The sequence below is a fragment of the Callorhinus ursinus genome, unplaced genomic scaffold (genome assembly GCF_003265705.2).
Source record: "Callorhinus ursinus isolate GAN/ISIS: 27379988/994484 unplaced genomic scaffold, GSC_fseal_2.0 scaffold15, whole genome shotgun sequence".
NCBI classification, from domain to species: Eukaryota; Metazoa; Chordata; class Mammalia; order Carnivora; family Otariidae; genus Callorhinus; species Callorhinus ursinus.
This window is the reverse complement of record NW_027397077.1, coordinates 3,069,708-3,092,108: the sequence shown is the minus strand read 5'-3', so window position 1 is coordinate 3,092,108 and position 22,401 is coordinate 3,069,708. Positions and strand designations below refer to the sequence as shown.

General features: G+C 47.2%; 1 protein-coding gene across 5 annotated transcripts in view; it reads left to right on the top strand.

Moving 5' to 3' along the window:
* CDCP1 (CUB domain containing protein 1) overlaps positions 1–22,401 on the top strand; it is a 58,725-nt gene that overhangs the window by 10,026 nt on the left and 26,298 nt on the right. For all 5 annotated transcript variants that reach the window (XM_025885763.2, XM_073901748.1, XM_073901749.1 and 2 more), the window contains exon 2: positions 19,298–19,507. In XM_025885763.2, the coding sequence (XP_025741548.2) occupies positions 19,298–19,507 (210 nt within the window). The remainder of the gene's footprint in view (positions 1–19,297; positions 19,508–22,401) is intronic.

The following is a 22,401-nucleotide window of genomic DNA, read 5'->3' as shown; positions in this document are numbered from 1 at the left end:
GCAAGAAGTCGGGGTGCCTGGGTGGCTCAGTCAGTTAAGCGTCTGCCTTCAGCTCAGGTCACGATCCCAGGGTCCTGGGAACAAGCCCCACGTCAGGCTCCCTGCTCAGTGGGAAGCCTGCTTCTCCCTCTACATCCCCCCACCCTGCTCGTGCTCTCTCTCTCGCTCTCTCTCAAGTAAATGAATAAAATCTTAAAAAAAAAAATGGCAAGAAGTCATTCTCAATGACACTAGAACAAATTTTTAAAAATTGTTTGCAAGTGAGTCCCTATGCGCGCGCGCACACACACACACATATTTTCTGTTAGCCAAGAAACTGACTAGACCAGTTTTATGTAACTTTAATGCCATGCCCAATTTATCTGCGAAATGAATGAGAACACCCAGTAGGTTTCTGAGGGTTATAGTATTCTTGTGAGCAGGTGTCATACACCAAGACTAAGCTAGAATGTGCCAAGCCGTGGAAACAGAGCTGGACCCCTGCCTTTAATCCTCCCCCTCCACCCAGAGCTGAAGAAGGATTACCCAACCGGCCCAGAAGTTGCTGACAATCTTATCAGGCACTTCAGCCTTGGGCTAAATCTGTGGGGAGCAAGTTCTCAACTTGTCAGAACATAGAAGACGTTTTTCAAATTGTAAACAGTAGGGCGCCTGGGTGGCTCAGATGGTTAAGCGTCTGCCTTCGGCTCAGGTCATGATCCCAGAGTCCTGGGATCGAGTCCCGCATCGGGCTCCCTGCTCCTTGGGAGCCTGCTTCTCCCTCTGCCTCTCTCTCTCTCTCTCTTTCTGTGTGTGTCTCTCATGAATAAATAAATAAAATCTTAAAAAAAAAATTGTAAACAGTGCTTGGGTCATCTTGCAGAAGCCCATCACCACCCAATGCAGCCGAACACTGCCATCCAAATCTTCCAGCCTCCCTGGTCTGTGCCTGACCTGTGTGGGGAATACGATACAAGTTCTAGCCAGGGACCTGGGACCCAAGGAAGGTGTGTCCCACTGGCACCTGGAAGCTCTAGATAAGCATCTTCTGCTCCTTGTCCTGGTAGTTGGAGACTGGAAACAACCCAAATGTCCTTCATTAGAAGCCTGGTTAAGTAGATGATGATACATCCCAACAGTAGAATGCTACATAGCCATTTAAGGCAATTGGGTAGCTTTCAGTGTACTGATATGGAGTAACCCCCAAGATATATTACGGACAGGAAAGTGTGAAGTTCAGAACAGTGAGTATAGCGCATTGCCTGTTGGCAAAAGGAACTGAAATAAAATCAGGGTGGCATACAGATATATACTTACATATTCAGAGAGTACCTGTGTGAGGACACACAAGCGGACATCACTGGTTGCCCCTGACAAAAACCCCAGATGCAAGATAAAAGTAAGACTTTTTACTGATCAAAACTCTTTTTTTTTTTTGCTTTGTGCTTCATGTATTACTTATCTAAATGTAAAATATATTTTTCAGCTCTATTATGCTATAATATACAGAGCACAAGATTCACCAATCTCAATGGCACTGTTCAACGAGTCTTGTCAAATGCATGATTCAACATTCCCACCACCCTGCAAAGTTCCTCCAGACCCCTTTGCAGTCAATCCCCAGGCAACCGTTGATTTGCCTTTTGCCTTCTAGCACCAAAGTTTTGCCTTAAAAATAGTCTTAAATTTAAAAAAAATTTTTTTTCAAAGCCAGGTATGAGGATAGCAATCAATACTTTTGTTAAAAAACAGATTTTGAGGGGCGCCTGGGTGGCTCAGTCATTAAGCGTCTGCCTTCGGCTCAGGTCATGATCCCGGGGTCCTGGGATCGAGCCCCACATCGGGCTCCCTGCTCCACAGGAAGCCTGCTTCTCCTCTCCCACTCCCCCTGCTTGTGTTCCCTCTCTCGGTGTCTCTCTCTCTCTCTGTCAAATAAATAAATCTTAAAAAAAAAAAACAACAACAGATTTTGTGAATGTAAATACTGTCTTCAAAAAGTCTACAGTTGGTTCCTGCAAGAATTTGGTTGTGTAGAAGGAACGGAGTAGAAGGATCAAGTCCCTAGGAATTGGAGAACTCATGACCAAAGCTGCCTTCTCCACGTGGAGTAACTTTTCTTGAAGAGGAAATTGCTGCATTTCTCGCCCTATCCACTCTTAGAGCCTAGCACTGAGCAGGCCTAGAGAATCTGATTTTTGGCTAGGAAGTCTTTGAAAGATCTAGCGCAGTCTTAAGCCATTAGGTAATAAATCCCATCCATTCCACAGATCTTGGAGGCCCCCTGTGCTAGACGGTCAACATACAGAGGTAGGAAACCCCAGTCCCTTGCTCTCCAGGGACTCACCATCCAGAAGGGATTCAAACAGGTACACTGAGGGCTACAAATTAGAGGCCTAGAGGCCTTGACCCAGTTCTGTTTGGTGTGTTTTGAAAAAAGAAAAAGCTGAATCACAAAGTGTTTAGTAAAGCATGCACTTCGGGTTCAGCAAATACCCTCTGTTGGCCTTTCTCGTTTACATTGCCTGCTTGGGCCCCAAAAGCATGAGTTTGAGACACTGTCCAATGTGATAAATACACTTAAAAGATACATGTATAAAAACTGCGGTTGGAGATGATGGAGACTAGCTTTTGTAGGCAGGAAAAGAGGAGGAGCAGCACAAGGTGTTCTCCCGGTGTCTGATGTCCGTGGGACATCGTAACGAACCATGAGGTTGACTCTGGGGTGGAAATGTGGCTCTGTCATTCATTACCAATAATCCCACAGTGTTGTTCTGATATTTCCAGAGCATTTTCCCATCACCTCTGAAAGGACAACTTGCTAAGTGATCCACTATCCGGAAAAATGTAATTAAGGGTGATCCTTCAACTCCAGATGGCCAACACAAAAAGATGCTCAGCATCGCTCATCGTCAGGGAAATGCAAATCAAAACCACAATGAGATATCACCTCACACCAGTCAGAATGGCTAAAATCAACAACACAAGAAACAAAAGGTGTTGGCGAGGATGTGGAGAAAGGGGAGCCCTCTTGCCCTGTTGGTGGGAATGCAAACTGGTGCAACTGCTCTGGAAAACAGTATGGAGGTTCCTCAAAATGTTAAAAATAGAACTACCCTAGGATCCAGCAATCATACTACTAGGTATTTACCCAAAGAATACAAAAGTACTAATTCAAAGGGGTACGTGCACCCTGATGTTTATAGCAGCATAATCTACAACAGCCAAATTATGGAAGCAGTTCAAGCATCCATCAATTGATGAATGGATAAAGATGTGGTATATACATATACACATATACATATTTATACTACATCTTATTTATCTATATATGATACATATATATCATAGACACACATGCACACGCATACAATGAAATATTAGTCATAAAAATGAATGAAATCTTGCCGTTTGCAACAACATTGATGGAGCTAGAGAATACTATGCTGAGTGAAATAAGTCAATCAGAGAAAGACAAATACCATATGATTTCACTCATATGTGGAATTTAAGAAACAAAACAAGCAAGCAAAAGGGGGGGGGGGGAGAGAGAGAGAGAAACCAAGAGAGAGAATAAACTGCTGGTCACCAGAGGGGAGATAGGTGGGGGATGGGGGAAATAGGTGATGGGGATTAAGGAGCGCACTTGTCGTGATGAGCACGGGGTATAGTATGAAAGTGTGGAATCACTCTATTGTACACCTGAAACTAATATTACACTGTATGTTAACTAACCGGAATTTAAATAAAAACTTTTAAAAAATAATGATCCTTCGATATACGGTTTATAACTGGAGATGGGCTATAGGAGCAAAACAGAACGTAGTTGAATGAGGATTAAATGCCTCCTTGCTCTGGGGTTTTCTAGCTGGTTTTGTTCCCATCCTCCTCTTTCCTTGATAATAGCACTTAGCAGTAGGACCAGCTCCTGCTGTAAGGAAGGAATATGGTTCATGAAAAGGAAATTGCTCTGAACTACAGTCTCCTCTGTCCCTTTCGGGAATAACCATCTGCTGTTTTCTTCCACCTGCCAACACCATGTGCTTTGGGGCCAGGCTCCTCAAAACCCTCGTCTTAGCATTCTTGGTTCCCCAACCTTGTTTTTTATCTCCCTGAATTTTTAGCATAATGACCTTGAGATCACCGGCTGGTCCCAATACTGGCACTGTCCAGGTGCCAACATGACCATCCTTGTTGATGGAATTTGTTCCGTGATGGTTGAACCCCCTATAATATCCATTCTTGTTGATTTAAGACCCTCCATGTCAATATCTTCTGCAACATCCATCCTCATGGACATAACACCTTCCGTAACAACCGTTCTTCTCTAGTGGCCCTCCTCAGTGAGGAGACATCTTCCATAACGGTTGATCTTGTTGACATAACACCTCCCATAATCACCATGCTCTAGTGTAACGTATTCTTTAATGGCCCCCCTCATTGACGTAACACCTCTTGGGAACTGTCCTAGCCCCTGTGGGTGAGGAAAGCATGTGTCTGTCTGGCCCCAGAGATTTCCTGAAGTGTGCAGCCTTCCTTTGCTGACCTGTTTTGCCCTAGGTTTGCCAGAGAAATCACTTTGTTGACCTGGCCTGTGGTTGTTTGAGAGAGCTTCATTTGGAGACTTGTTGTCCGAGCCAGGCTGTGTGGGTTGACACCCCCCTGCCCTTTAAGAATGCTGGAAACATCGATAACAGCAAGAGGTACTGATCCCTAATCCCTAAAACAAGAGATTCAAACAGTTGGCTGTCTTGGCTCCTGCGAAGGTGATATACCCACCCTCCCCCGTTATGTCCCCCCAAGTAACCAAGAGTTTGGGTCTTTGCAGTCAAGAAACTGGCAGCCCTAAGGCCCCCCACAAAGACGCATTTTGCCCCTCTTTCGGCCGCCACTTGGTGAAGGCTGATCCCCTGGCTGCAAATGCTGCCATCTGTCCTTCTGGTTGCAGCAAGGCTGGAGTGAGGGGTGAGTCATCCGGTGGTCATCCTCCAGACAGAGTATCAGGAACAAAGTTATGGAGGGAGTGGGGGAAGATGTCAGAGGTGACAGCAGGAGCGGACGTCATCCCTTGCCCAGGACTTGTCGTTCATGAGGAGAGTTGGGATCAGGGCTCTGAGGCGGGCAAGATGACAGGCCAAGAGAGGGGCTCAAACTAGGCAAACAGGCTTGTTTTGGATGGCTAGGCTCCCTGCCTCCCTACCGAACACAGTGTACCGTCACAGGGGCCTCTGTCTGCACTAGGGCGAAGGGCAGCGTTGATACTCAGAGTGGGTGTTGGAAAAGCAAACAGGATACTTTCTCTCTGCATTGATGTTGAGTGCTACACACTGAAGCGGGTCCCTCCCTAGCTGTGGCTGGGGCAAACGCTTGGGCCCCGGCTGGCTGCCCAGCAGCCTGTGACCTTGAGGGTGGACATCTTGGAGCAGCAACCATGCGTGGGCTTTGGAGTCAGGCAGTCCTGGGTTTGGATCTCAGCCATGCATCTTCCCAGCTGTGAATGTGAACAGTTTACCTAAAGGATGTGTATAGGAAGTACCTGGCACGTGGCAGACGCCGAACACATCGGGGTGGTAGGTTATGGCCATCATTCCCAGAGGCCACCTCCCACCAGCCCCCAGCTTTGGCCAGCCCCTACACAGCCTAACACTTCTGGACTCTTGGGGTGTTAAGGCCAGGCTTCCCACTGGCTCTCTCCCTGACGTCTGGTTTTCATCCGAGGACCCACTTTTTACTCTCGCTCTGCCCACAGGGCCAGGTGAGATGACCAGCCATGAGCTCTCTCGACCACGGCATGAGCTTCCTTCTGATGCCCTCCTCCACCTCCCTCCCCGTCACCTTCCAGCATCTGGGCACTGAAGTTTTACAGTAAATACAATGAGGTTAGATATCCTCGTGGATGTATACTTCCAGAAAAGCTGTCCACTTGACATAACACCATAATGGTAACTCAGCTCAGAAGCGAAGGCTCCGGAGCGCCTGGGTGGCTCAGTCAGTTAAGCATCTGGCTCTTGATTTCCACTTAAGTCATGATCTCAGAGTCGTGAGATCAAGCCCCACGTTGGGCTCCGTGCTTAGCAGAGTCTGCTTCTCTCCCTCTGCCCCTCCCAGCACACTGTCTCTCTCTCTCTCTGTTAAATAAATAAATCTTTAAAAAAGAAGGGAAGGATCCATGTCCTAGACAATACCATATACTCACCCAAACCCCTTTCCTTGAGCAGCTCAGCAGGTCCTGCCTGGTACCCCATCTGGTTACAAGTTCTATACTAGTTTTCTACTGCTGCATTACAAATTAGCACAAATTTAGTGGCTTCCAACAGCACCCATTAATTCGCTCATAGTTCTGTAGGTCAGGAGTCCTGATATGATGTGGATGGGTTCTCTGCTCATTCTCCCTAGGCTAAAATCAAGACATTGGCCAGGCTGTGTTCTTATCTAGAGTTCGGGTCCTCCTGTAAGCTCATAGGGTGGTAACAGAATTCAGTTCTTTGTGGCCATATGTCTGGGGTCCCCCTTTCCTCAGTAGCTGAAAACTGAGCCTGCTCACAGCAATTAGCTTCCCACACCCACACTCCCTGCCACCTGGCCCCCTCCATCTTCAAAACCAGCTACAGAGAATCCACCTCTACCAGTCGAATTCCTTTCACACTTCAGTTCTCTTTCTCCAGGAAAAGCCCAGACTTTTTTAGGTTGCTCAACTGATTAGGTCAGGCCCACCAGGATAGTGTTGACCTGGCCCTACAACACCATCTAATCACATGAGTGATATCCCATAATATTCAGAGTCCTTCCCACACTCAAGGGGAAGAGAACACACACAGCACATGTCTTTGGGGCCATCTTGAAATTCTGCCCACCAGAGGGTTCAGAGGCTCAGGGGCTTTGTCCCCTCTCGGGGGGGATGGAGGCGATGGTGGCCATCTCTAGAGGAGGGCCTACCACCAGCACAGCCTTGTTCTTTGCACTTTACACATATAGTATCACTGCAACACTTGTAGAAGTCCCGCGTAGTCAATGTTTGGGGCCAAATAGTACAGATGAGAACCCTACAGTTTAAAGAAGTAAGATGGCTTTTCCCAAGCAGAGCAGCCAAGCATGGCCCCAGGGATGACTGGAGAGACTTGGCTCATGAGACAGAGAGTGTTACGCACATCAGGCTGAGTGGTGGAGGCAAGACTCGAGTGGCCCCGAGCACAGGTCAGGCCTTAATAGAACCTTCCCTCCTGCTGCCCCTCCCTGCTCCCCCAGGATCGGCTCTTCAAAGCTGCAGGCTGAACTAAATCAAATGTGGATGTCTTAATAATGAAGCATTTCCCCATTGCCCTCCCGACCCCATCTCTTAACATTAGCTTTGAGGGATGGTGAATAATAAGGTAGAAATGGGCTCATACAACCTTCTGGAAAAACCCATTTGAAACTAAATTTATTTTTAGTTTAACCAATTCATGGTTTATGTTCAGACAAGAGAGTTTTCTTGTCTATTGTTCCTAATCGCCAAGGAATGCAGGCCTGTTAGAACGCTGGTCATGGTAGCCCATCATTGGGTCTGCAGCACCGAGAAGGTCAAGGTCACTGAGCGCTGATGGCTAGCAGGCTGAGTGACTTTCTGACCAGCTGCTCACTTTGCAGAGAAATGCCCCTGCTTCTTTTTCATACCCTTCTGCCATCTTTTGAGTTTTCTAGTTATTGACATCATTTTTCGCTTAAAGAAAAATTTCTCCCCCTTCTCAAAAGCAAGTATTGTGTGTATGTATGAATTGAAGACTATGTGCCATTTTGCTCAATTTTTTGGTTGATGTTCAAATCAGTGGTTAGCAATTCTCGGGTTTAGAAGTAAAGCACACCGACGTGATGCTCCATGAAATAAGCAAGACACGAAAGAACAAATACTGAATACCTTGTATGAGGTCCCCAGAGGAGCCACATACATAGAGACAGAATGGTGGGTGCCAGGGGCTGAGGGAGGGAAACAGGGAGCTGGTATTTAATGGGGACAGAGTTTGGGAAGATGGGAAAGTTCTGGAGATGGATGATGGCAGTGTTAGCAGAATAACGTAATTATACCTAATGTCACTGAACTGTACACTTAAAAATGGTTACTGTGGTAAAGTTTCTGTTATGTATACTTTACCACAATTTTTAAAATGGGAAAAAAATATTTGTGGGGTTTATTTGTGGGTAGTGGAAGGATGAGTAGTCTCTTCTCTTTTTTCTTTTTTATCACAAGAAAAAAAATCAGTGAAGCGCCTTTTGATCCCAAGGCTTGCTTTGTAAATGTCCTTACCAGTGGATCTGCTTCTAACCCTATCCTCAGAAGAAGCCTTGCCACACCCCACAGGGTCCCTCGGGCAGGGTCCCACAAGCCTAACTCACCGCACGCCTGGTTCAGACCCCTCAGGCTTCAATCCGAGGCCAACAGGATTTTGTCTGGGCAAACACAGTTGGTTGTAGCCAGAAGTGTGAGGCTCTGCAAGAGTCTAGGACCTGGAGGGCAGAGATTTTTGAATCGTTTGTGAATGAGACCCTGTGCCCAGCACTCTGCAGGCACAAAGTGGGACTCAGGATGGGTTCGGTGCATGCCCAGAAGGACAGAGAAGGGGGGTTGAGCCTCTCATCAGGGCAAGTTTCAAGTAAACTTTTTTTTTTGAGTTTTAAAAATTGTTTTATTGAGGCATACAAGAAAATATATAAATGTTAAGTATACAGCTTGATACATTTTCCATATGTATATACCTACACATATATACGTGTGCATGTGTGTATATCCTTCTAGTACCCCAGAGTTGTTCCTCTTACCCCTTCCTAGTTAATACCTGTCTCCCTGAGGATCACTGTTCTGACATGTAAGCACAGATTGGTTTTGTCTTCTGGAACTTGGTACAAATGGAATCCTACAACATATAGTCTTTTGTGTATGGATTCTTATGCAACCATCTCCCTGCCAACTTTGTATCCAAAGGACCTGAACAGCTAATCTCTACTGGCAAGGTGGGGGCCATTGGAACAAAGTGCTCTAGGGCTGAAACACTGAAGAAATTGGAGATCCAGCGGCTTCTAAATGTGAGCACACATACAGAGGGGTTTTTCGATCTGCTCCTCTGATTCTTCCCCCACCCATCCTTGTGATCTTTAGTGACTTTCACGGTCCTGGTAACTCACACTTCAGGGTCTGACAAAATGAATCCTTTTAACATTTCATAAAATGTAAATGTGATTTAAGCCGGCCTTATAGCATGTTAGCATATCATGAATTATTCACAGCGGTCATCAGCTGAGTTATGTTGTTGTTTAATTCTGCAATTTCCACGTTCAGTCCGTTATGATGCAACTTTTTCTCCCTCTGTGGCCCTCTTTGAAATCATTCCTTCATCTGGTGCAGTTTGATTCGATCTGAAGTGAAATGTGAAAGTCCGCATTTTGGGTTGGCCACAGTCCCAGAGATTTATACAACAATGTATCCATTTGCTCCAGACTCTGGCCCTGACAGTTGGAAGCCTGGTTGTGGGTCTCTAACTTGCATTTCTAATAGGGTGTGTTTTCTTTGATCATAAAAGGGAAGGATACAGCAGAAAGGTTTGGATTTGCACACGCATCACCACTTTAGAGAAATAATTCAAAACACAAGCCCTGCAGACAGTTGCTTGCTAGTGTCCCCTTCAGAGGATCATTCAGTTTCTTTAGAAAATAAACAACTTGCATCAGTGAGCATCAATTTCTTTCCTAAAGAGTTTGGGGATTTAGAGTAGGAAGTGAATGGGTGGACCTAACAGTCCCCTGTTTTGATAAACTGTTCCAGCAAGTTGGATTGACTAGGAAGACCCGTGGGGTTGCTTTTAACATTGCCCTTTGAACTTTAGGTTACCATGTCCTCTAGGATTGCTCTCAGAGCCATGGAAATGGTAAACTATTTTAAAGAGAACTATGGGTCTCTTTCACCCAGGGGGTGGAACGTGACTTCCTTGGAACCCTGAAATCCCAGGATGTGACTCAGGAAGGCGGGCCCAGCCTTGTTCTTCTTTGTAGACTGGCATCTGCTGGACAGCAGCTCATCATTACCTTGCGTCCTGTGGCCGGAATCCGCCTTCTTCCCTGCCCTGACCTCCCCGGTGCGGTCCTGTGTCTCAGTTCCACCCTTTCCCTGGTGGGAAGTGGCACGTATTCATCCCCAGTCCTTTTATTTTTAACTGTTGTCAATGTCCAGGTAGGCTAGCTGATCACTGCAGCATTTAGCGCATGAGGTTGAAGTGTGACCCTTACCTTTGGAGAACCCATAAACTCTAATGGGAGCATGGTGGGCAAGTTCTTGTGGCTACCCGTGGTCCAGCATCCTCAGTTGGGAGGTGCCCGTGCTATTTGGAGCTGGAGAATGGCCACCTGTCCCGTTACCCACCTCTTCCTCCAGACTTCCCACAGTAGCCTGAAGCACCCCCCCAGCCTGGCCCCGACCACCACCCTTGCCCCAGCGTCTTCATGGGGCTGCCTCGTGGGCGGCCATCATTCCACATCCCTTTGTCCTGCAGCAGGCTGCTTTGTCCCAGCCAGGCTGGGGAGGGAGGCCGGAGGCGTGGAAAGGGAGACAAGGTGGTGGTGGGCAGTGTTGGTGTGCCTTATCAGGTCCTGCTTGATTTCTACACCACTGAAGAATGGGCCAGAGTCTCTACCCAGGAGCATTCATTCCCTGCCACGCCAAACTGGAGGCCTGGGTTGAGATTCATCCACTCCAACTAAACGAGAAGGAAGTTCAGTAGATGGGGATTTGGGAGCTTCTCCTCAACTGAGGTCTGATTTTTGCCTCTTGAGTCTCACTGACAGTGGTCTCAGGAAGTGAGCCCACAGGTCAGGACTTCTGCAGGTGCTTTCCCTAAAGACCTGGCATTAGCCCTTTATTCCCGGTGCTCTCTACCAGAATCATGGCCGCTCTTCCTTTGCCCCCAGCTTGGCCACGTGCCTCCCATCCCACAAGCCCCAGGCAGACCCCCCCAAAGCAGCAGAAGAACCGTTAGCACCTAAACGTGCCAATTTCCCTTCCTCGCATCCTTGTGCTGGGACCTGTCCAGAAAGATGCACAAAAAAGGAACCACACCCCAAACATTTCGAGTTCCAGGGAACTTTAAATCTTAAGTTTAAATTCAGGCGACGGTTGCCAATTATTTTGACATGACAAATGATTTCGGTTACTGCAGAGTGCCTATTTAGCCATTTTAAACAAACATCTTTCTTTGCCTGTTGACATCCCGGAGATCCCTGGAGAGCCAGCATCTGGGACATGCTTTATTCCGTCCTGATGGACCGGCGGTGAGAACAAACCATTCTCATCACGAAGTTCGTGGCTGAGTGTGGAATTCCTCGGGCAGGGCCAGCTCTGCGGAGTGGTCAGCGGTCCGACTGCTCGGACACAGGACCTGGCCCTGTCTCTTATTAACCATATACGCCTGGACAGATCGCTTAAGCTCTCAGCCTCAGCTCCTTTGTTTGCAAAATGGGCATTGATATTAGAACCCACTCTGTGGTGTGGTGGTGGTGTTTAGAAATACTTTTACCGAATACAAGAATGGAGACTGCACATGGCAGATCATTCATTTGGTGTTCATTGTAATTATGATGGAGGCATGCCCAGTGCCTAGACTCCAGAGGCTTCTCAGCCAAGCGAGATGGATTAGTTCCTGAAACAGCAACTTGTGTCTTGTTCTGTTTTGTGTGAATGTGAGCAATTAATTCTTCCCAGGGAGGCAGATGGGCGACTCCCTGCCATTGTAAGACTTTCCCTTCAGTTCACCAGGATGTAAATAAACCTGGCCAAGTCGATGCCAGATGGGCTTAGGGTGTCTAAACTAGGTGTCCCGCCTCTGCCTGCAGGCTTCACTGCCCCAGGCCCATGAGATGAGTAAGACTCTGAATTCGGTGGTACGACAGTCTGGCACCCCATCCCCACAGCAGACCCCACTGAATGGGTTGTGTTGGTGGTGATGCCCAGGTGTAAATCAGGAACTCCATGCACCTCCTAAAAACAGGGGCACTTCCTCCCTTCCTGCTGGCTCACTTGACCTTGGCAACTTTTTAGAGGGCAGCCTAGTGTGGGACCTAGGAGAGTGGCCAGAGCAGGGGTGCTGGGGTCAAACCAGAATGTCCCCTCTGCTTCCTGTGCTCAGCAAACGTGGGGAAGTGAGGTCACATCTCTGAGCCGCAAAGGGTTGCTGGAGTCCCATGAGTCAACACAAATAGAAAGGCTTTGATAAGCAGTGAATAGGGCCAGGCCAGGGCAGGGAAGCCTTGGAAGCGCTAAGGAGGCCTCCAAGCTTGCACAACCCTGAGAGTAAAGGCCTCCTTCAAGTTTGCCCCAGGGGAGCCTTACCTGCCTCCCCCTCATCCCTGCCCAGCCCTGGGCTTTACACGATCAACACTACTAACAGCTAACCTTGATCGCTACCTGGCACCATTCTAAGCAACTTCATAGGTGTTAACTCTTTCAGTCCTTACAACAACAACGCCAGTATTATCCCCGTTTGCAGACGAGGGAAGGGAGGCACAGAGAAGCTAAGGAATTTGCCCAAGGAGACGTAGCTGGTGAGTGGTCCAGCCAGAATTTGATCCCAAACAGATTCTAGAATCTAAGCTCTTAACCATTATGCAAAGCTGCTAAGTTATGCTTGTTCCCCGGGGAGGGGGGCCAACTCCAGGGCCGTGACCACACCCCTTCCCAGCCCGTCCCCTGCCTCTGTCTCCCGCCTCTTCTACTGCATGTTCCTTGCCCTCCAGCCAAAACACCGCCATGGAGTGGCTCCGAGGGAGCCATGTTCTTCATACCTCTGTGTCTTTACACTTGCTGTTCCCTCCACCTATCCACCCTGAAACCCATCTCACTAGCCCTGGCTGGCAAACTCCTATTTATTTTTCGAGACCCATCTTAAGTTAGGCCTCCTATGCGAAGCCTTCCTTGACCACCACCCCTAGACAGTAAATAGCAGACCCTCAGTGCCTTCAGAGGACCTTGACTTTCCTTGGTGCCTTCAAGTTGCTGACTCTCAGGTGGGGTCTGGTGGGGCAGACCGGCAAATGTATACTGAGCTTACATGAATTCAGCAACTGCTCTCTGCAAAGACTAAAAGCAGAGGAGATCGTATAAGCGGCATGAGTGTCCCCCCAGGGTGGACGTGACTTGGACAGGTGAAGCGCCGTCCCTTGTGTCACTTCCTCAGGCTCTCATGGTCTGAGCATGCCATGCTCTGAGGGATCACCCACAATTTAACAAAATGTATTTTGCAAACCTGGCACCTAAAATTGAATCACTGCTTTGTCTGGTGCTCAACCTGAGAAGCAGGGATCCACTCCACGGATGAGCAAACAAAACTACTGTAGCCAGTAGACTTGAGAGAGGGATGTTGATGTGCAGTGAGACATCTTCCTAAGAGAGGACGGGCCTGTTTTGGCGAGAAGGACTCTTCCCCTTAAAGATGTGCTTTGGAATCTGACTCCCACCCAGGCAGTGACTGATCAGCCATGCTGATTCACGATTATACCACTCGGCTTCTGCGTTCTGTCTCCCTCGACATCCTGGGCTCTCCTGCAGGGCATCATCCGTCTTAATAGGTGTCTCCGGGTGCCCAGGCTGGGCCCAGGCCCTGCTGGGAACTGTTTGGTCCATTTTTGGTGGACAGAGAGTGCCTGGAAGCCAAGCCCCCCGGGGAACCACACCCAGAATTGAGGCAGCTAGTTCTGACCCATCTAAAAATGTTTAAATCCTGTGTGTCGGTCTTTTAAACTGTACTTGGCAAATCTGAGAGCAAATGTGTATCTGGTGGAATCCCCTTCTTTGAGTTTCTTTTCCTTGCATGTGCTTCCCTTGCAAAGAAATAGGATGGCAGGGAGAAGAAATAACAGGGCTATTTGTATAATATCCTGTGCTATGGTGATTAATGAATGGTGAATAATGAATGGTGATTAAAACAATTGGAAATTCCCGCCACTGGTGAGGCAGAAACTAGCAAAGTTGTCCTAATAAGGAGAGGTCGGAAGGCAGGAGAATGAAGAAGAGAGGTGTGATTCATGAGCACCAGCTTGGTGCCTGGGAGCCTGCCCGAACACTCAGAGCCTGGGAGCCCACGCGCTGCTTCCACAAGGCTTGGCTTGGATTTCTTTCCACCTGGAAGACCTCAAAATCACACCAGAATCTGGAGCTTTGTCTGAGTTTCTGGGAACCCGGGTAACGGATCTTCCAAAATACGACACCAGAGAAATACCAAGTTCCTGGGGAGGCAAAAGCAAGAGATGCTAAAGGAGAAAACACCCAACCACTTTCTTTAAATTACAGTGCATTTGTCAAGCCCTCACCTGCGCTGACTCGGTTGGGGGTGGCTGTGGTGGGCAACTGAGATTTATTCCAGTGTTGGGATTTCCAGTTTCAAGGTATGATTAATGATGGTGAGTGTACAAGAGGGAGATGTGCAAGCAACATGTTCGTTCTCAACCTCAGAACATCTGCGATGAGTTACAAGTTATTTTACTCAAGCAATGAGGGTCTCTCTGCTACTGAGTGCTAGAGCTGGGGGGAGGTGGGGAAGGGGAGTCCAGAAATCAAGCATGTCCATGGTTGGGTCATTAGCCTCTCACCCCCCATCCACCCGCTCTGCTAGTATATACATCATTGAGGATGAGGGGGGCAGTCCTGTGGGTGATGTGTCCTTGGCTGTGACCCCAGGAAACAGCCCATCATGTAAATCATCCCCTCCTGCTGCAAAGGTGGGTGGGCTTGGGCTTTACTGCGCATGTGTCTCCTCTGGACAATGAGCTGGGAAGCTGGGTGGGGATTCTCTGGTGCCGGGTACCGAAGGAGACCTGTGAACTGTGTGGCTGGGCAGTGGAACGTCCTGGGTTGGCTACCTGGGAGCGGAACAACGGAACATGGTGAGATGATAAAAGTATGCTCACCTGAAGTGAGCCATCGCTCCCTTTCAAACATTCATTTTCTTGGTTTGCAAAATGAGTTAGAATGAAAATCTGGGTTATTTTGACCCAAAATAAAAAATATAAATAACAGGTAGCATTAGCGATGCGTGAAGGAAGGATTGGTATGTTCAATCACCAGAGTTGGGACAGTTGACTTTCCATATAGGAGAAAATAGTAAAAGTGAATCCCTACCTCCCACCAGAGACGAAACAAAGTGTTTCCAATACAGATTCCCAGATCTCATGGTGGGCATCCTGGACCTTGGGACCTCATCATTCCGGAAGCCCTCCAGAGACCATTTAGAAACTCCTTGCCTGGGGGCACCTGGGTTGCTCAGTCAGTTGAACATCTGACTCTTGGTTTTGGCTCAGGTCATGATCTCAGGGTCCTGGGATCAAGCCCCTCTTCGGACTCCGCCCTCGGCGGGGAATCTGCTTGAGATTCTCTCTCTGTCCCTCTGCCCCTCCCCCTGCTCTCTCTCTCTGTCTCTCTCTCAAGTAAATAAATAAATAAATCTTTAAAAAATGAAAAAACAAGAAGAAACCCCTCGTCTGGACTATTAACTCCCTGGGGGCTGGGACCCCAGCGATTTTTGTCATTAAATCATTTGCACCAGGTATGGTCCCCTAGAACACATTATGAACCCTGACAGTGTTTATGAAATGAATACACGATTTCAAAAATTCTAAAAGAAAAAAATATTCTAAAAAAGATCATCCATTTTTTCTTTGACTGTCATCAAGAATAGAATAGATTGTTTGGGGGGTACCGACCTGCCTGCAAGCAGGAGGGAAAGCTGAGCGGAGGCATCGTGGTGAGATCAGCCTTGTTCCCGAAATCTAATTTAAAGATATCTGAAAATATTACACACACCATGAGAGAAACAAGGCCCACCCCAAATATTAAGCCATATTTTAACTATGGTCGTGACAACTCCTGTTTCATTTATTAAGTGCCTACTTTGTGTAGAAACACAATCTTCCTAACACGAGTCCTTCCCTCTTTTTTGTTTATTAAGGCATAACTTACATTTAATCAACTTCACCAATTTTAAGTGTACAGTTTGATAAATTGTGGCATCTGTGTACAATGTGTAATCACCTCCACGGTCAAGATACGGAAGGTTCCCTGGTCCTACAAAGGCTCCTCCACCCCCCCCCCCCCCCCCCCCCCCCATCCCCTGCCCCCACCTCCCCCACAGGCAACCACTGATCTGCTTAGGGTCTAACACTTAATTAAAATAACAATAATCGGGGCGCCTGAGTGGCTCAGATGGTTAAGCGGCTGCCTTCAGCTCAGGTCATGATCCCAGGGTCCTGGGATCGAGTCCCGCATCGGGCTCCCTACTCGGCGGGGAGCCTGCTTCTCCCTCTGCCTCTCTCTCTCTCTCTCTCTCTCTCTCTCTCTCTCTCTCATGAATAAATAAATAAAATCTTAAAAAATAAAATAACAATAATCATCATTGTAGAGTCAGGAATTTTTTAATTTATTTTATTTTTTTATTTTGAGAGAGCCATTTATGCACATGGGGGAGGATGGGGGGAAGGGGCAGAGGGAGAGGGAGAGAGAATCCCAAGCAAAATCCCCGCTCACTTGGAGCCTGATGTGGGCTCCATCTCAAGACTGAGATCATGACCTGAGCTGAAATCAAGAGTCCGACGCTTAATTGACTGAACCCACCCAAGTGCCCCCTGAGTCAGGAATTTTTAAAAAAACGCTGTGGCCAATGGGTGTAAACACAGAGGAGCAGTAAGAATGGGGAAGAAACTGATAACCTAGCTAGCCGGGCTGCAGCCCTGAGACTGGATGCAGCTTCCCTTGACCGTGAATTAGCCCCACTGGAGCCCCAGGGTTGGAGGCCACGAGGGAGCGTGCCACACTTTCCGAGACTGGGTGTTCCAAGAATTTTATAGCACAGTAAGACATTTTGACGATTGCAGAAAGAGAACATAAGGTTGACATAGACTGCTTGGCTAGCAGTCTGACAACTGGGTTTCTGAACACGCAGCTAGATTCTTTTTTAATCTGTTGTCTTCAAGAACCCCCGGGCCTCCAGCTCTCTCTCTCTCTGAAGATTTTTAAATGGCTACACTGCTTGAAGATGAAGCACTGGAATAAATAAGCTTCTGCCTGGGAGAGTGTTTTCTCTCTCTGAAGCTGTTAATTGAGAAGCTCGGAGCCCCTGGTTCCCACCAAGATTGATTAGCCCAAACTGAAATCCGGGGGTGGTGGTATGTCAGTGAGATATATCCAAAGGCAGCTGAGGCAAGAATATGGGGAGGAGAGTTTTCCTGGAGCCACTGAGAGGCTTGTGACTTCTGCCTCCACACAGGCACCAGGCACTGTCTAGATCCCGAGGCTACCACTGAAAAAGGCAAGCAAATTTCCTGCTGCCTTACGGTAGGAATTCTGATCATGGGCAGCAAGAACAAATGAACAAGGAAGACGATGCGCTCAGGCAAGGACTAGAGCAGGGAGGGACACAAAGCAGGAAGACTGGGGGTGGGAAGTGAGGGGAGCACTTTAGGGGGCTGCTCAGGGAAGGCTGCTCTGAGGAGATGACCTTTGAGCTGAGACTGGAATGACAAAAAGGACTCAGCTCTTGCTAGAGAAAGAGCGTTTTTAGAAATCAGGACCAGCATGTGCAAAGGCCCTGGGGATGGGAAGGAGGTTAGTGTGTTCAAGAAGGAAGGCAAAGGAGGCCTGAGCATAGTGACCAAAGCAGAGAGGGGTACAAGCTGAAGTTGGAGAGATAGGACATTTTGCTCCAAAAATGCAAACTTAAGCCAGCTTGAAAGCCAAATTGGGAAGGCAACTAAGCGGGTATCCCAGTGTGTCACTGCTGGGCGGTAGTTGGGAATGCTGATAGTTGCAAAGTCACTTCTTCCTCAGTCAGGTACTGATCATAGACTGGGAGCTGGCAGGAAATGTAGAATTATTCTAGCCCAACCCCCTCATTTTACAAACGATGGAACAGAGGCCCAAAGAGGGTAAAGGTCTCACTGATAAAATGGAGAAAATATTTGCAGTTCATTATCACAGACTGACGGATCAATTTCCACTACTATATAAAGAGCTGCTGGCTGGTCAGCCTAGAGCAGAGCGAACAAGGGGAGAGAGAGGTTCAAGAAGAGGTTGACAAAAATCCCAACATATGATCACACACAGCTGCTGGCCCGGGGAACGCAGGTGCGCCCATACCTTCCTGTGGCGGGGGTGCGGGAATGCACAGAACTTTCATGCCAGCTAGCAGTTTTGATAAAATTAAAGCACATGGCTGGTCAAAAACTAGAAGGCACTCAGATGTCACTCAACAGGTGCGTGGATAAATAAAGCGGAGTTTATACAGACAATGGAATACTACTTAGCAGTAAAAAGAAACGCATTACTAATCCCTGAAGGAACATGGATTAAACTCACAAACATGCTGAGCAAAGAAACCAGGTACAAAAGAGAATATGCTGTAGGATTCTGTCTATATGAAGTTCTGGATCAGGCAACGGATAGTTTTCTGGGACCAGAAGCCGAGGTTGACTGTAAAGGGACATTAAAGGAACATTTAGGGGTGATGAAAATTTCTTATATCTTGACTGTTGTGGTAGTCATGTGTATATCTTAAAAGGAGTGGGTCCTTTTTAATGTATGTAAATTATCTCAATAAAGTTGATTTTAAAAAATAAATTGTTAGGGGCGCCTGGGTGGCCCAATCAGTTAAGCGTCTGCCTTCGGCTCAGGTCGTGATCCCAGGGTCCTGGGATCCAGCCCCGCGTGGGGCTCCCTGCTCAGCGGGGAGTCTGCTTCTCCCTCTCCCTCTACCCTTCCCCCCTGCTCGTGCACGCACTCTCTCTCTCTCTCTCTCAAATAAATAATATCTTTAAAAAAATTTTTTTTCCCCAGCCTCCACTATTGTATATATGTATATACTGGGCATGTGAAGTGCTCAGGGGAAAAGACAGCAGCTCTTTGCAAACAAATACGTCCCTGTAGAGAGAGACGGTTTCTGTATGTGGACTTTTGTCTACAGTCATATTGAAAAGGTGTGGCAGTTTCTCTGATTGCTATTTAATGCTGCACAGGTGGGGTACAAACACATACTGCTCAAAGCATCTAGGCTGTGGTCTAGTGGTTTTAAGTTTTAGAAAAATTAATACAACCGACGCAACACTTGTCAGCACCCATCAGCAATAGGCTGCTTCTTTCCCATTGGTAAGAACAACACTGTCATGTTAACTTCACACCCCCTGCCCCCCCCCAGACCAAGGAGGGACAGAACAAAGGTGTCAAAGAGGGCATCGTTCCTGGCCCAGCAGAGGGGACGGCAGCAAGTTTGGAGACCTAAATAAATCATCTTGCTCACTCTGTTTTTCCTCCTTCCTCCAGAAGCTTCTGAGATTGCCCTGCCACATGGAAGTGGCATCACGGTTTTCATAAAGCCTGGGACCCCACCTCTGCCAGTGAAGCCCTGTTACATCATCAGTTCTAAAAGATATAAAACCTCGTTGACCATCAAACCTGGAGAAAAAGAAGTCTTTTCCTTCAGCTGCCACAACCCAGAGAATCACTTTGTCGTTGAGATCCAGAAGAATATTGGTAAGTACACGCTCACGAATGTTTGGCCTCCCTGCTTCTCTTTCTGGTGCTAAACCAGCCTCTAACGCCGAAACCCCACACTCTGTTTAGCTGTGATGTGGCTGTTCGTGGTTGTCAACGCTTTACACAGGTTACGTTGTTGACTCTCCAAAACAGCCCTATGAGAAACTCGCAAAGACGGTGACTTGCCTAAGATAGCATAGCTAATAAGTAGCAGCAGGACAAAAACCCAGGTGCTCTGCCTCCAGGCATTGCCTGCCAACCACTGTGCCACACTGTTTCTTGACGGAGCTATGGATCTTCCTTCAGGTCTGGGATGCTCCAGCTGATGTGCTAAGTTTTTAAACTGAAGTTTAAAGTTTTTAAATTAAAACTTGAAAGCTCATTTAATTCAAATTTAAGCTAATTAAATTTTAAGCTAAAATGTTGCTGATGAGGAGCAAAAAGCAAGGGAGTCGGAAGACAAAGAAATTGGAGGAACACCTAGGTGGCTCAGTCGGTGGAGTGCACGGCTCTTGACCTCGGGGTTGTAGGGTCGAGTCTCACATTGGGTATAGAGATTACTTAAAAAAATGCTTGGAAGGAAGGAAATTGGATGGTTGACGACATAAAGGTGGGGAAGTGGGTCCAGGAGGTATAGTGGTGAAAACAGCAGCTTTGAGGCTGAGGGAGCTGGGTCTGGCTTCAAGCTCCAGGCTCCTGATCATGTAAGCTCATCATGTGGCTTTAACTGAGTCACTTAACTGCTTTGCGACTTGGTTTTTTTCTTCTGTACAATAAGAGTCATTGTACCAACCAACAGGGCTCTCTTGAGGGTGATATAAACTAATGGACTAATGTTTGACACACAAGGTAACAAACTATGGTTATTTGGGATTAGTGTTATTCCTCATAATTTTGAATTTGGGATAGGAGATTGACATAAGATATAATCACCAGGCAGAAAGAATTAAACGTAGAATATCCCAATTGCTTTTAGGTGGGCATGCCAACTAGTAGCCTGGATATAGTAACAACGAGGAGAACACGATCTGGGATCCAATCAAAGCCATACCCAGAAAATTCTTTTGCCTTTCATTGAAAATAAATGAATTGGGCAATAGATAAGCAAGAAAAGGGAGTAAAATGAACCTTAGGAAGAAGTTCAGAAAAACAAAAGGAGGGTGCCTGGGTGGCTTATTTGGTTAAGTGTCTGCCTTTGGCTCAGGTCATGATCCCAGGGTCCTGGGATCAAGTCCCGCATCGGGCTCCCTGCTCTGCGGGAAGCCTGCTTCTCCCTCTGCCACTCCCCCTGCTTGTGTTCTCTCTCTCTCTTTCGCTCTCACTGTCTCTCAAATAAATAAATAAATAAATAAAATCTTTTAAAAAAGAGAGAAATTAAAGTACTTATCAGCAGCTTTAAAACTACATCTGATAACTAAAGCTAAGGCATGGTTCTCTATAAAGACAAATTAAATAGACAAATCTCTGACTAGTCCCCTGGAAAAAAAGAAAGAGAACATACAGATATACAGCATTGAAAGGATAAATGTTGATTGAATGACATTTACAGAGGCAATTTCCTTTTTTTTTTTAAAGACTTTATTTATTTGACAGAGAGAGACACAGCGAGAGCGGGAACACAAGCAGGGGGAGTGGGCGAGGGAGAAGCAGGCTTCCCGCAGAGCAGGGAGCCCGATGTGGGGCTCGATCCCAGGACCCTGGGACCATGACCTGAGCCGAAGGCAGACAGACGCTTAACAACTGAGCCACCCAGGCGCCCCTTACAGAGGCAATTTCTAAAATAGACTATGTACAATATTATGATAATAAGTGTGAAAATCTGAATAAAAGGAATAATTTTCAGGGAAAATGTAATGAGCCAGATTGACTCCTAGAAAGTTAGGAGACCTGAATAAATAACCAAGGAGGCGATTGGAAACCATGTCCAAGATGGAGGCAAGCAGGGTTTGGGTTAATTAGACATGGTTTCATAGAGGATCCTATAAAACTTCACGGAGAAGAGAAGTTCTTATATTTAAACCATTCCAGAGGAGGGTTGGGAAACCTTTTCCGTGAAAGTCTGGGTAGTAAATATCTCAGATTGTCTCTCTCCCAACCACTGATCTGCTGTTACAGGATGAAATCAGCCACAGATAGTAGGGAAACATCTGGGCAGTGATGTCCCACATGTTTATGCTTGGTGGCAGGGATTGGGCTGGACTGGGCCCATTCGCTGTGATTTGCTGACCCCTGTTCTAGAGCACCAAAGGAGGTGGATTTACATAGTTCATATAATAAGGCTCTTACAACCCTAATATCAAAATGTACCAGAACATTAAAAAAAAAAAACAAACCCCACTGTCTAAAGAGGGTTAAGAGATCCCACGGGAGCCCAGCAAGAGCTAAACCATATGGCCCTGGGCACATTGGAGGTGTGGCTAGAAAGCCCTGGCAGGGGTGGCTTTTTTTTTTTTTTTAAGATTTTATTCATTTGAGAGAGAGAGAGCATAAGCAGGGAGAGGAATACTGAGAGAGGGAGAAGCAGACTCCCCAGCTGAGCAGGGAGCCCGATGCGGGACTCGATCCCCGGACCCCGGGATCATGACCTGAGCCAAAGGCAGACGCTTAACCGACTGAGCCACCCAGGCACCCCAGAGGTGGCTTGATATAATGAAGTTTTTGTGAGCTCCTACAAATAGGTCCTATCTTTACCCACCCACAAACTCTAACTTTAACCACTTTTGTCACCTTATCATCTGACCCCATTTCATGGATTAATCAGCACGACGTGTTGGCAAGAACTCTGATGGACCAAACACAGCCTGGGCTTTCGTCCTGGGATTGCAGGCACTGCAAACACACTTGTCACCCAGACTCCAGGACCGCCTTGCAAAATTGAGAGCTCGGGTGGG